Below are 15071 nucleotides of genomic sequence, written 5' to 3' on the forward strand. Positions count from 1 at the left end.
ATAAAGTTTCAACGGGTAGTAAGTTGGGTATTGTGGGAGGTGGCAAGTTCCTTCTAGCATTTATGCTAAGCCTCTATGTACTTACTATGACAAATGCACTCAAAATTCTCTACAGTGTACTGAATGTTCTTGTTCTAACTTAAAGGTAGGGATTTCAAGTCAAGTCAAGTCACTTATATGGCAACACGAATGAATCTGCAGATGCTGGAAATAAATAAAAACTCAAAATGCTGGCAGAACTCAGCAGCCCAGACAGCATCTATGGGAGGAGGTAGTGACGACGTTCTGGGCCGAAACCTTTCATCAGGAGTGAAGTAACATGGGATGGTCGAGGGGGGATAAGAAGTGGGGGGAGGGATAAAGTAGAGAGCTAGGAAGTGATAGGCCAGAGGGAAATGGGCTGGGGGGGGGGGGAAGGTGGAGAATTATGGGAAATAAAAGAGAAAGAAAGGTAGGGCTGGGGGGAGATTATAGTGGGGGGGGGGGGGAAAAGAGAAAGAGAACCAGACTAAAATAATAGATAGGGATGGGGGTAAGGGGGGGGGGCAGTGATATCAATGGAGGTCTGTGGGTTGAATGTTCCTGCCGGCAGGTAGGAGGCTACCTAGGCGGGAGATAAGGTATTGCTCCATCAACCTGCGTGTGGCCTCATCTTGACAATAGAGGAGGCCATGGACAGACATGTCTGAGTGGGAGTGGTCTGTGAAATTGAAGTGTGTGGCCACAGGGAGATCCCGCCACTGCTGGAGGACCGAGCGCCAGTGTTCGGCGAAACGGTCTCCCAGTTTGTGGCGTGTCTCCCCAATGTAGAAATGGCCACATTGGGAGCACCGGATACAGTATATCACCCCAGTTGACTCGCAGGTGAAGTGGTGCCTCACCTGAAAGGACTGTCTGGGGCCTGGGATGGTGGTGAGGGAAGAAGTGTGGGGGCAGATGTAGCACTTCTTCCGTTTGCAGGGATGAGTGCCCGGAGGGAGGTCGGTGGGGAGGGATGGGGGGGGGATGAATGGACAAGGGAGTCGTGTAGGAAGCCATCCCTGCGGAAAGCCGATAGTGGGGGGGGAAGGGGAAAATGTGGCTGGTGGTGGGATCATGTAGGAGGTGGTGGAAGATTATACATTGGATCTGTAGGCTGGTAGGGTGATAGGTGAGGACCAGGGGGACTCTATCCCTGGTGGGCTGGCGGGGGGATGGGGTGAGGGCAGAGGTGCGTGAAATATGGGAGACGCGATGGAGGGCAGAGTTGACTATAAGTCATCTATATTGTCATTTCTACCATAACTGCTGGTACAGTACATAGTAAAAATGAGACAGCGTTTTTCAGGACCATGATGTTACATGACACAGTACAAAAACTAGACTAAACTATGTAAAAAAACAACAGACAAAAAAAACATACAACAACTACACTAGACTACAGACCTACCCAGGACTGCATAAAGTGCACAAAACAGTGCAGGCATTACAATAAATAATAAACAGGACAATAGGGCAAGGTGTCAGTCCAGGCTCTGGGTATTGAGGAGTCTGATAGCTTGGGGGAAGAAACTGTCACATAGTCTGGTCGTGAAAGCCCAAATGCTTCGGTGCCTTTTCCCAGACGGCAGGAGGGAGAAGAGTTTGTATGAGGGGTGCATGGGGTCCTTCATAATGCTGTTAGCTTTCTGGATGCAGCGTGTGGTGTAAATGTCCGTGATGGCGGGAAGAGAGACCCCGATGATCTTCTCAGCTGACCTCACTATCTGCTGCAGAGTCTTGTGATCCAAGATGGTGCAATTTCCGAACCAGGCAGCTGCTCAGGATGCTCTCAATACATCCCCTGTAGAATGTGATGAGGATGGGGGGGTTGGGAGATGGACTTTCCTCAGCCTTCGCAGAAAGTAGAGACACTGCTGGGCTTTCTTTGCTATGGAGCTGGTGTTGAGGGACCAGGTGCGATTCTCCGCCAGGTGAACACTGAGAAATTTGGTGCTCTTAACGATCTCTACCGAGGAGCCGTCGATGTTCAGTGGTCGCTCCATGCCCTTCAGAAGTCAACAACCATCTCTTTTGTTTAGTTCACATTCAGAGACAGGTTGTTGGCTCTGCACCAGTCTGTTAGCCACTGCACCTCCTCTCTGTAAGCTGACTTGTCGTTCTTGCTGATGAGACCCACCACGGTCACGTCATCGGCGAACTTGATGATGTGGTTCGAGCTGTGTGTTGCAGCACAATCGTGGGTCAGCAGAATGAACAGCAATGGACTGAGCACACAGCCCTGGGGGGCCCCCGTGCTCAATGTGATGGTGTTGGAGATGCTTCTCCCGATCCAGACCGACTGAGTCTCCCAGTCAGGAAATCTAGATTTTCCAAAAATCAGGTAAGATGATATGCTTTTAAGAAAGCCTTGAGTATATATGAATCATTTTATGGAGAAGGCTTCAGGAGTAAACCCCAAGGGGAAATCCTGGAGCTGGAGTCCCTAAGATAGTCCTATGCTGAGTTCAGTGGTGACTGGCAACTCCTGTGATGCCACTTGTGCCAGACTGTATCGGCCTGTGCCGTTCGTTTCGACTGATCAGCTGCATGGGCAACAGATGCTCTCCATATCGTACTGCCCTGGTAGTGGACAGCTGGGACACATCATCCATGGTCATCCCTGACCAACTGAGGACACAACATTTTGCCAGACTAGAGGCATAAATCAAGTGGGCAACCAGCGCCTTTTCCAGGGCAGCAATAGCTAATATGAGAAGGTGTAGCGGTGTGCTACACGCAGTGCTAAAATAATGACACGGAGTCGGCAAACTGCAGTCAAAGATAACTTTATTCGAACTACACAGCCTTGCTTTTAAGCCTCTCTCAACCTGCCCCCCATGGGCACGGATGCTCCAAAAGACACGTACCCACAAACCCCCGTAGGCTATCTCCCTTAGCCGGAACGCTGGGTAATTGTGAGCCGGTTCGGATGTGCCAGGAAATGGGTTGCCACAAAGGCATAATTTTAAGGTGACCAGAAGAAAGTACGGAGAATATGGCAGAGGTGTTTTGTTTATACAGGCAGCATGGAGCGCACTGCTGAGGGTGGTGGTGGAGACAGATACATTAGGGGCATTTGGAAGACTCTTAAATTGGCACACAGATGGAAAAAAAATGGCAGGCTACATGAGAGGGAAGGGTTAGATTGATCTTGAAATAGATTAAAGGGTCAACACATAGGCCAAAGGATGTGTAGTGTACTACACAGTTCTATGTTAATTTGCTTTGTTCCCCTGGTAATCTCTTCCTGTGAACTCACGCCTGTTTTGGGATCCACACACAGAGCACCGGAATTAAGTGGCCACCCCATTGGAGCCAAATGACCACTGTTAAAGTCACACAGTTAGGAGAGTTTGACTGAGTGAGGATGCTTTATTTGTTTAGACCGACCAACACAATATTATCATGGGAATTTTTGCTTCATGTGTCCTTTATCTAGCAAGAGCAGTTAAAAACACACAACTGATGCTGCAAGTCTGGGTTAGAACAGAAAGAGTTGGAAATGCTTAACCCAATCCGGCAGCAGCTATTGAGAAGCAAAATTAACATTTCGATCCTTGGACTGAAATGAGTTAGTGGCAAGCAAATGTTAAGATTCAGAGGAACAGGACAACAGTAGAGAAGATCTGTGTAGGTTACAGGAGTGATTAAACGACAAGAAGAGTTGATAATAAATGGTGAAAGAATGATCACAAAAGATCAGTCTGAAAGTAGCCTGCTGGAAGCAGTAAAATCATTAGTAGAGATTAGAAAAGAAACTGCAAAGACTGGGAGCACTCATCACAGAAAATATGGAGTCTGGAACGATACACATGTCATGTAAGAAAATGGGGAGCAGTTGTCCAAGCTAATGTTCAAGTTCTCTGGATCAGTGTTTAGGAAAGGAGAGAGCAAAGCAAGAAAGGGATGAAGGATTGAAGTGACAAGTAACTGAGAAACTGGGGTCATGCTTGATGAACAGAAGCTGGTAAGGAAATGGAAGAATGGAATTTTACAGGAAGCAAGATGGGTATATCATATTCAAGTTCAAGTCACTTTTTATTGTCATTTTGACCATAACTGCTGGCACAGTACACAGTAAAAATGAGACAACATTTTTCAGGACCATGGTGCTACGTGAAACAGTACAAAACCGACACTGAACTACGTAAAACAACATGTGGTGCAGTTTCCGAACCAGGCAGTGATTCAGCTGCTCGGAATGCTCTCAATACAACCTCTGTAGAATGTGGTGAGGATGTGGGGAGTTGGGAGATGGACTTTCCTCGGGCTTTGCAGAAAGTAGAGACGCTGCCGGGCTTTCTTTCATATGGAGCTGGTGTTGAGGGACCAGGTGCAATTCTCCACCAAGTGAACACCAAGAAATTTGGTGCTCTTAACAATCTCTGCAGAGGAGATAACTACAGCAATTTGAGACCTTATTGTTAAATACTAGCAAATCCCCTTTAATAAACATTTTAGAAGTTAAGGCAGGAAAAGGAAGAGCGCAAGATGGGCCATGTAAATTTAAAATAGGGTGAGGGAATTTGAAGAGTTGAAGAAATTGTACACAGTATTCAGATCGAGAGGAAGAAGCAATGATATGAATCCTGATAGAAAACAAAAAGCGTTGATAGAAAGGACCCGAACAGAGTAGAAAAATATTCTACAAACCCCACAAAGAATCAGGCATTGATAGGACATAGTTTACAAAGCAACATCTTTATTCTGGGGAAAGAATATGCAATTAAAGGAAAGGGCAGGGAGGCCAAGAAGGGCAACTGGAGCTTTGTTCATGGAAGAACATTTAATTTCAATATTCTATACGCTGCTCTTCAAGCAATAACATTTCAAGATTCAACCTATAATTGTTTCTTCTTTATGCAGTTATCAGTAACACCATAAAAACATTCTAATAAATGAAACATACCAGTGATGATAATCCAGATGTTGTCTGATTAGAGTATGTGGTTGAACAGTACCATAGGCATCCACTTCAGGCATATTAAGATCATCAATGAAATAAATCAGCTTTTTTGTGCCTTCAGGAGCATAATTTCTTCCAGCCTTTTTTTCTAAAGGTTTCTCAAGAACCCCTGTGATAATAAAAAGAAACTGTATGACAATGATTTCTTTAGAGTGATCAAATTTTTCAACATACATAACATAATTAATGCTATTATATAAAAAAGTAAACACAATTATGGGCATTTTTAATATTATGAAACAAATCATTTTCTGACATCATCAAGTTAAATCATTAAAAAATACAATAGGCCTTTGAAGATCATCTGCCCAGCTGATGCATTCTGCTGTGAATGAGCTTAGAGGACAAATCCCATCTCTGCAGGGACTTGTATGAAAGCTTCTTCCAGAAAGTGATCCGTTGATGTCACAACAGCTCTTAATTACAGCTATATTTTAGCACACTGGAACTGAACAAAACCAAAGAAACAAAGGGTGGCTTGCATGCACAATCATGTATTCCTGAAGTTAAAACTGTTTTGAGGAATCAGACCCTAGCACTTGATCCACTGCATTGTAAAAATTATTTTGCGAAAAGTATGTATTGGCAGTCATGTGTTGCCCACCCCAGTCTGGAGTTGTAAGATTAGGAATGACAGGGCAGACGTTACAAATATTTTTCAAACAATACATGGATAACAATAATCAAATTAAATGACCATTCAAGAGACAGGACTGTGACAACATTGCATTTATGAATTGGAATTTCTTATTGATACATACATAAAAACATACAAAATTAAGATTAGTTATTACAGGTTACACAATCTGATGACAATTTCCCTGTGTTCAGACATCATTTGGTGCTGTATGTAATTCTACACATCACTGACATGGATCATTGAAATGTGGCAATGAGGCAGGTCAATTAAAGCATTGGGTAACTGGCTAGTCAACTTTTAAAGATCCTTGTGCATGCAGGGGTAAAAACTCTTGATTGATAGCAGGGTCAGACCTATATGTAAAAATGGACATAAGCCAATTTATAAAACCTCACTTACAATACAGTAATTAATTTTGCACTTTTTGATGTTGAAAGTGAACTTATTGTAAATAGTACAAGTCCAAGATTCATTGGTGGTGTTTCTAAAGACCCACAGCAACCTAGACATCAATTGACTCTTGGCATTTGGTTGGCAAGCTAAATGAACTATCAGTCTGGGACACACAGTCTTGTAAATGAACAAATGGTTTATTTCACAATGAACACTGTAGATTTACAATCTAACCATTATATTTACATCAAAAATTGCTAAATCTAATTGATTGAACAGTTATTGAAAACTGGAATCTTGTATCTGGATCATTAGCTGTTATCAGTCCAACATATAGATCCAAACTTTTCTCTGCTTGGACAGGCAAACAGACCAATAAGACACCATATTTAAGAGAAAAAAAGCCCCAACTACAAATGTTCACCCAGGGAACCACAAAGTAGCTTATAAGTCTGACCTACATTTCATTCAAATTTAGCTGCCAATGAAAAATTGCTGCCCGACGAAGTTTCCAAAAAAAACAAAAAGGCCGTTGATCTGTCCCAAGAACACTGTATGCCACCTACTCACACACATTGGCTGCAATCAATCACACACATCAAAACTTCCAAAACTGTAAATGCCTCCATACGTTATGCAGAAAAGCAAAATTTAGCTAGAAAGTAACAGCTTAACTTTAGGGATTTCAGGGAGAGCAGATTTTAACCGAACGTAACACTATGTGCTTTATAACTACAAGTAGAATTAATATTAAAACAAGCCAAAAAATACTTACGCTGTAGCATGGCTGATGTTGTATAATAGTTAAAAGGAACTTTAGTTACAATATAATTTTCTGTTAGCTTTGAAAGTTCTTCTGATACAAGGATAGTCTTTCCTACCCCTGCATTGCCAACCAACATCACTGGTTTTCCCTTTTCCAAAAGTAAATCAATGAAATACTTCAGGCTAACTGTTTCTTGAGTATGAACAAGTACATCCTATTTACAGAAAAGAAAAACATACATCAAAAAATATCTGAAACTTTGCAGTGATATTACGGCAAAGCATTAATGATTAAAATAGTTCTTACAACTGCCTTTTTCCCGCCTACTGGAAAATAATTTACAGTTATAATGTATATTTCTCATTTTCGCACTGTGCTACATTGCAAAAGATGTTTCATGTGGAGCAAATCAAATAAAGAGCCAGATATCTTAATTGATCAGTGTCAATTGTGGATCCCGAAAAAATACTCTAAATTTTATATAAGTAGGAGGTATTATGTCTTATGGTCACCTGCAGCAAGCTGACAAAGTCTTAATTTAACATCCTTCACAATATCAGCCTAGACTATGTGCAAGCCTTCAATGTACCTTCAGCACACAAACTTACGGGCACATGTTGCTAAATGCATTTATCACTTGATAAACTTTGCACCTTTGATAAACTTTAGGAAAAAAGCACCAGTTTTAAAATGTATTTAGATAAGATTATAAATGCACCGTAGGGAGCATGGATAGGAATTTGCAAATAAGTTTTTAAAATGAGTATTTTAATAAAAAGCATTAAGAGCCAAAAAGATTAAGTATATCAAATGCCTTTAAGGATTGCTGCAGTTGATTCCAGTGAATTAAGAAACACATTATAAATGTGCAGGTTAGTTGCAATGCTTCTGTTAAAAATGAAAAGTGTAGTGAATTTCAATTAGCAGCTCTGTATCTGAACACTTTCTATATAAAGGAGGTGGAAAGCATTAAACTTAACATTGATAATATATCATTTGAAAATACTTGGCAAAATACATTTTAAGAGACTTCTGTGTAGTAAATTTGAAAATAAGTAGAATTACAGAATAAAAGACAAACTTACAAAATTGTGTTTACTGATATGCTTCAGTCAATATATCAGGGCTGATTAGGCAGAAAATATATAGCTTTCAGCAAAGTTTATCTATAATTTACATAGATAACCTATTTCAAAACTGCTGCAAATTACATTATTTATCTTTGTTCAGTTATGGTATGATCAAAGTTGTTGGGCAGATCTTAAAACACCAACAAAGTGGTCTGGACCTTGCCATTCCTACATTTCTTTTCACTCACTGTAATTATAATTGCAAAGGTTAGTTGATACAACAGGAATTTCTATAATATTCATAAAAAATTTAATTATTAGTGCACTGCAGATGGACATTCTAAAGGCAGTCATCAAGACAGCATATCCTCCAAAGCAAAATCTGCTATCTTACATTATATGTTTCAAAGTTTCTTTTTAAATTACCATCTTTTATTTATTCTAATGAAGAGCATTAGCAATGAAGTCTTGCACAGAGGTAAGCATTGATCACATCATTAATCACACATCATGGACAGTCACAAATCAAGTTCTAACAGCAAGCAGTGAATCAGAGGCAATGAAGCATAAACTCCTTCACAATTTATGATCTCTCAAATTGCATCTTTTCAACCATTAAATTGCAAGATACCATAAATTTTTATCTTCTTCACTTCAGTCACATTATTGATTCTGCCTGGTGGAATATAGAAAAGCACTAAATCTACAGTGTTGAATTAAATTGGAGTCCTTTCTCAGAAAAGTAACTAAAGAGAAAGATCAAGGCTGTTAATTCACACTTACGAACAAATGATGGAAACATTAAAATTTAAATATACAACAGGGATTTGAAGGAGCCATATCAATGCCAGTTCTAGTCACCATCAACCTTGAATTTTTAAACTATCTGTACTTTGTTCTTCTGAATTTTGAGTCCAACCACATAAAAGCAACATCCAATTTGGTGACATTCAGTTGTCTGAAAGCTGGTTAAAACCCACTTAATTCCTGTTTGAAACAATAATTAATTCCATTCTGTATGAATTGCTTCTGACTTGCAAGCATGCTGTGAAACCTGCCCTGATATATCCTACCTGTAGAGGGGCATCTAGATCCATTTCAAAAGTTGGGACTTTTTCTGTCCATGGAGCAAACTTTTTAGTATCAGGGTCAATATAATAATCAAAGACTGTTCCTTGGGATGGGAACTTAATCGTTCTCATCTCTTTGGTCCACCATCTACTAAATTCGACTCGATAGTCAATTAGCTGGTAAAAGAAAAACAACAATCAACTTTTATATTACATTATTGGGAGGTCATTAAATACAAAAGCTTACGTCATATTAAAAACCACACACACAAAATAGGAAGAGGGATTACACAGCTTTTCAAAAATGCCCTGCCTTTTCAATAAGAATCTGTCTGATGAATAACACACACAAAATGCTGGAGGAACTCAGCAGATCAGGCAGCATCTATGAAGGGAAATGAGCAGTTAACATTTTGAGCCAAGACCCTTCACCAAGACTGTATCATGTCCACTTTTTCACCCAGTCACCAAATCCCATGACTCTTAACCCTTCAGTCCATTGTCTCACAAACTTCTACAGACGTGCCATGGAGCACATTTTAACTGGCTGCTTCATGATCTGGTATGCGGGGTGGGGGTGGTGGTGGGAATACTGCACAGGATCAAAATAAGCTGCAGAAAGTTTTAAATTCTGTCAGCTCCATCTTGGCCACTAGCCTCCTCAGCATCCAGGACATCTTCAAGGAGCGATGCCTCAAAAAGGCAGCATTCATCATTAAAGATCCCCATCACCCATGACATGCCCTCTTCTCATTGCTCCCATCAGGGAGGAGGTACAGGAGCTTGAAGGCACACACTCAATGATTCAGGAACAGCTTCTTCCCCTCTGCAATCAGATTTCTGAATGGACAATTATCCCACAAACACTCTTTCTGCACTAATTAATTTAATTTTTAAAATATATACATATACTTCTTACAGCAATTTGCAGCTTTTATCATGTATTGCAATGTACTGCTGCCGCATAACAACTAATTTTTTGACATGTTGGTGATATTAAACCCCAGTCTGATTCTGATTCCTGCCTTGAATCAAAATCCAAAACCCTCTTTGATAGAATTTCAAAGATTCACAACCCCCAAAGGAATTATTTATGATTTCAGTCCTTAAAAAATACCTGATCACCAACAATCCCACAATCCTCTCAGAACGTTTTGTTTCAATTAAATTACCTTTCATTCCTCTCTAAGCTCCAGTGAGAATGGAACCATCCTATTTGAACATCTCTCACAGGACAGCCCAACGTATCAATTAGCACTTTTATAAACATATTTATCTCTTATAAATTTCTAGATCAAAGATGACTTCCTTCTATTCCAGTTCTGTGGGTTTCGAGCTGACAAATGAGACAAGCACGGGAACTGCAAATGCTTCCACACACACACAAAGAGATGGCTGATTAGGAAGGCAGATGGATAGTTTGGAAGCAGTATGCTAATTATACCATTTCACACCAATTTCCCACATGCTTCTAACACATTCCTAGTGGCATCCTAAAAGTTCCTTGTCCACTTTGAATGTCATAAGCCAGTTGTGACTTGATCCAGTTGTATAACATTATAGGGGGCATAAAAAGAGTGGACAGCCAAAGACTTTTTCAAACATTGTAAACGGCTGATAAGAGGGAGTATAACTTTAAGGTGATCAGAGGAATATAGAGAGGGCATGTCAGATATAGAATTTTTTACAACATAGAAAGTGGTGAGTGCGTGGAACAAGCTGCCAGGAGTGATAGTAGAGTCAGATACACTCAGGACTTTTTAGATCGGCAGCATATGGATAAAAGAGAAAAATGGAGCACTATGTAGGAGTGAAGAGTTAAATTGATCATACAGAAGATTAAAAGGTCTGCACAACATGCGGGCTGAAGGGCCTGTACTGTGCCCTATGCTCAGTGTGGATGTTGCATTTTTTCAACGAGACTTTGGGGATATCTTTGAATTGTTTTTCTCTGTTGACCTTGTAACCTCTTCCCAAAACAACACTGTGCATTTTGAGAGTCTGACGTTGAGCCTGCCCAAAGAGCTGTAACGTGGGGATGTCAGCCTGGAAGAGAATATTGATGATGGTTTACTTATCACACCAGTGATCTGGAAGATTTAGGGGAGCCAGACATTTAACTCTCCGATCTTATTAACTCTGTCCCAATTTACACATGGCTCAGGTAACAATCCTGTGATTACTACCTTTTGGTTCTGCATTTTAATTCAGTCCCTACCTGTTTAAATTCCCTCAGCAACTCTTCAGCCACTGTGAGGAGAGGTTGAGGAGGACCCTGATGAAGACCTTCCCTATGTAGTTATCAACTGAACATATCTCCGTTCTTGAAAAAGGTCCAGAGACATCTGACATTGCTCAGCATGATCTTCACTTTCCAGATAAAGGCAACAAGATTGTGCATTGGTGACCTAAATTCTTTATTATCAAGTTTAGAACTTAAGCAGGGGTATCTTCTGCTGCCAAGGCCCTGGCATTTTGATAATCATCAAATAAATTTTTAACCTCTTTTGGTCAGGTGTATTGGCACAGTTTAGCCCAAAGGGTTGCTGTCAGATGGGGTTAAGGGCACTCACGTCAAGGACAGAATCGTACGGGTAGAGGTTTTCAGTGAATTTCTTGCAATGGGCAATGACCACTCCTGTTTTATTTTTGCGTTTGTTTTAGCTGTTAGCAGATTGCATCTTAAATGCTTGGACTGAAGCAAACAGTGTCAACAGAAACATTGATGAAAACACTACAGTGTCAACGTTTGAAGGACAGTACAAAGCAAGGACTTCTTTGACAATGCCGCGGAGACAACTTATCAACCTTCAGCCTGCAAGACGCAGAAAGACACCATGGTGCCTGGACTGATTTGAATTCACAATTATCTGCCCTGGTTTCACTAATTATCACCCTGAAGGGTCTCCTTGTTTTCTTTCCAAAGACCACCAGAACAGGCTTGATGAAAATGCCCAGAAGATCCAAGTGCTAATTAATGACATTTCCAAGGCATCCTTGGATTGGAAGCTCCAGGAAAAAGAAGCCGCTCTACAGGAAACTAAAGGCTGAGAGTCAACAAAAATAATCATCTGATGGGTGGAAGGAGTTCATAAGGCCCAGCATTAGCTGACAGCCATAATGGACTCAGGTTCTACAGCAAGGTCAAGGCCATCCCTGATCTGCCTCAGTGGCCACTTTATTAAGTCAACTTGTGCACTTGCTTGTTAATTAAAAAAATCTAATCTATCAATTATGGTAGCAACGCAATGCATGGTCAGACATGGTCAAGAGGTTCGGCTGTTGGTCAGATCAAACCGCAGAAGGGGGAAGAAATGTGGTTTAAGTGACTTTGACTCTGGAATGATAGTTGGTGCCAGACAGGGTGGTTTGAGTATCCCAGAAACTGCTGATCTCCTGGGATTTTCATGCACAACAGTCTCGAGAGTTTAGAAAATGATGCTAAAAGCAAACAAAAAACATCTAGTGAGCAGCAGTTCTCTGGGCAAAAACACTTCGTTAGTGAGAGAGGCCAGAGGAGAATGGCCAGACTGGATCAAGCTGACAGGAAGCAACAGTAACTAGGATAACCACATATTACAACCGTGGTGTGTAGAACAGTATCTCTGAATGCACAATATTTCAAACCTTGCAGTGGCTGGGTTACAGCAGTGGAAGACCACAAACATACAGAAATACAACCAGTAACCTCTTTATTGAATGTGTAGGCCTCCGTTAGTCTCAATAGACCATGGATTTGTACTTTGGAAAGTTTCCAGGGCGCAAGCCTGGGCAAGGTTTTTTTTAATGGAAGGCCGGCAATTGCCCAAGCTGCAAGTCTCCCCTCTCCATGCCACCAATGTTGTCCAAGGGAAGGGCACCAGTGTCTTCGCAGAGCAATGTGTGGTTAAGTGCCTTGCTCAAGACACAACACGAAGCCTCAGCCAAGGTTCGAACCAGCAACCTTCAGATAACTAGACGAATGCCTTAACCACTTGGCCATGCACCAACACAGCCTCTTTATCAGACACCTCCTGTATATATATATATATATATATATATACATACATTAAACAAATGCATGATTTACCTTAACAAAGTTATCTTTGTTAATAATCCTAGATTGTCAGAATTCTTAGTCAGCCTAAAAGAATTATCTGTAAACCTCAATATTTAAATATCCAGTTTAATTCAAATCACTAATGTTTTAAATATATTTTTCCTACAGTTCTCTATTTGCTATAACTTGTGAACATTTTACTGGACTGCTCCAATTAAAAACAAGCTTAAAATACGAAGAAGAAAATTGTTTGAAACTTACTTGATCTTGTAGCAGAGCTCCACCAAAAGCCCAGACACAAGCAAACACAAAGTACATCTCATAGATCTCACGTGGAGTGTCTTGGGTTGTATTTTTGGGCGTTAATAAGCAGTCTAGTAAAGAACATAAGGTCTGAAAGAGAAGAAAATGTTTAGTGAAACAAACAAAAATATTAAAACATAAATCTAGACTGGCATGAGCTAGGTAGGCTCCTTCAATGACTTAGCTTCAACAAAATTTTTAACAATTGGAAGTGGTGATAGTAACACAAATGTTTCAATAGTTACATCCAATTAAGAAAAACAGAAAAGCAGAAAAGCTTCATACCTGTACAATACTGTTTTCAGGAGTTTGAGTAATAGTTTTAAGATTACCACGCACTTGTTCCAGACAGATAGGAACATACTTCTCAAACAGTATGGTAAGATTCGCCCGCTCTGACTGGGCTTCATGTGTGTCAATCCAGCTAGTGACATACCTACAAGAGAATGAAAAGTGATTGCATATCTGACCAAAAATACAGGTGACCTCTCTTTACTAGGGGGAGGTGGGGGAAGAGAGGGAATCATGTCCTTAGAAAATGGCCATATCATGATTTTCTGCAATGCAGAGCCATATTATCTAAGTACATGTCAAAAAATTAGAGTTAAAAAAGGGTGATTTGTTTATGTTTTTTCACACAAGTTCTGTGACAGCCAACTTTATTCCACATCTCTCAAACTTCTGGGTCATGATTTGTGAATTTTGTATCAGTGTATTTTTGTAACTCTAAAAGTGAAACAGCTCAAGTATTATAGTGAACAAAAAGTTAAAAATACTGAAGACGGTGGAATTCTGAAATAAAAACAGAAAATGATGAAAACATTAGGCAGCGTCTGTGGAAAAAGAAGCAGAGAATGTTTGAGTTTGAAACTCTGACAAAGTGTCTATAACTCAAACATTAATTCTGCTTCTTCTCTGGAGATACTGTTTGACCTACTGAATGCTTCGAGTACTTTGTTTTAATTCAGAGTAAAGTTCAAATCCACAAGCTACTTACGGACTCCACCCTAAATCCTGTGGATTGACGTATATTATGCCAGCCCTGGACACTGTAGCTGGAGTCGCTGTGTGTAGATGACTGATTTCAAATAATAACCTCATAGATGGAGTCAAGGATACACGCTCATTGCTAGCTAAAGTCAGTACCTAGGGACAGAAAAAACATATTGGATAATGTTAGATTGGCAGTTCAATATCAAGGTACCAATAACAGCTTCTTATTTACAATTTAATATTGCAAAAATGTTCCAAGATATTTTGCAGCAGCATTACCACAAAAACACACGAAATAGGGTCACTCATGGAGTATCAGGGCAGATGACCTAAAGCTTAAAAGCATTAAGATTTACATTAAGGAGCAACGTTATAAGCAAGCAAGAGAGCAACATGGAAAGGGTTAGGGAGGGAATCTTGTAGTTCATAACTTTGATAGCTGAAGGCACAATTATTATATCTGAGCAACAAACACAAAATTCAGGAGGAACTCAGATCAGGCAGCACTATGACCACACGCATCTCTTGTTTCACAGAATCTTGGTTAACCCCCTCTGTCAGTGATTCAGATTGAAGGGTTCACAATACACCACCCAGATAGGACTACCGAGTCTTTTATGCTTCATGATCAACTCTTATAACCATATAACAATTACTGCACAGAAACAGGACATCTCGGCCCATCTAGTCCATGCCGAATGCTTATTCTTCACGGTGTGCAAATGTGGAGATGCTGTCCTAGTCCTGTTCACCTGGAACATCTCACGATCAAGTACCGCCTGTTTTACCTGCCGCGGGATATTTCAGCAG

General features: G+C 40.4%; 1 protein-coding gene across 1 annotated transcript in view; it reads right to left on the minus strand.

The window, feature by feature from the left end:
- The window catches only part of dnah9l (dynein, axonemal, heavy polypeptide 9 like), a 271859-nt gene that overhangs the window by 116996 nt on the left and 139792 nt on the right, over positions 1–15071 (minus strand). Inside the window, 6 exon segments of the mRNA XM_059966255.1 lie at positions 4931–5096; positions 6796–7000; positions 8930–9103; positions 13227–13358; positions 13554–13704; positions 14266–14414. Coding sequence (XP_059822238.1) covers positions 4931–5096; positions 6796–7000; positions 8930–9103; positions 13227–13358; positions 13554–13704; positions 14266–14414 — 977 coding nt within the window.

Source organism: Hypanus sabinus, chromosome 4 (assembly GCF_030144855.1).
Source record: "Hypanus sabinus isolate sHypSab1 chromosome 4, sHypSab1.hap1, whole genome shotgun sequence".
Taxonomy (NCBI): domain Eukaryota; kingdom Metazoa; phylum Chordata; class Chondrichthyes; order Myliobatiformes; family Dasyatidae; genus Hypanus; species Hypanus sabinus.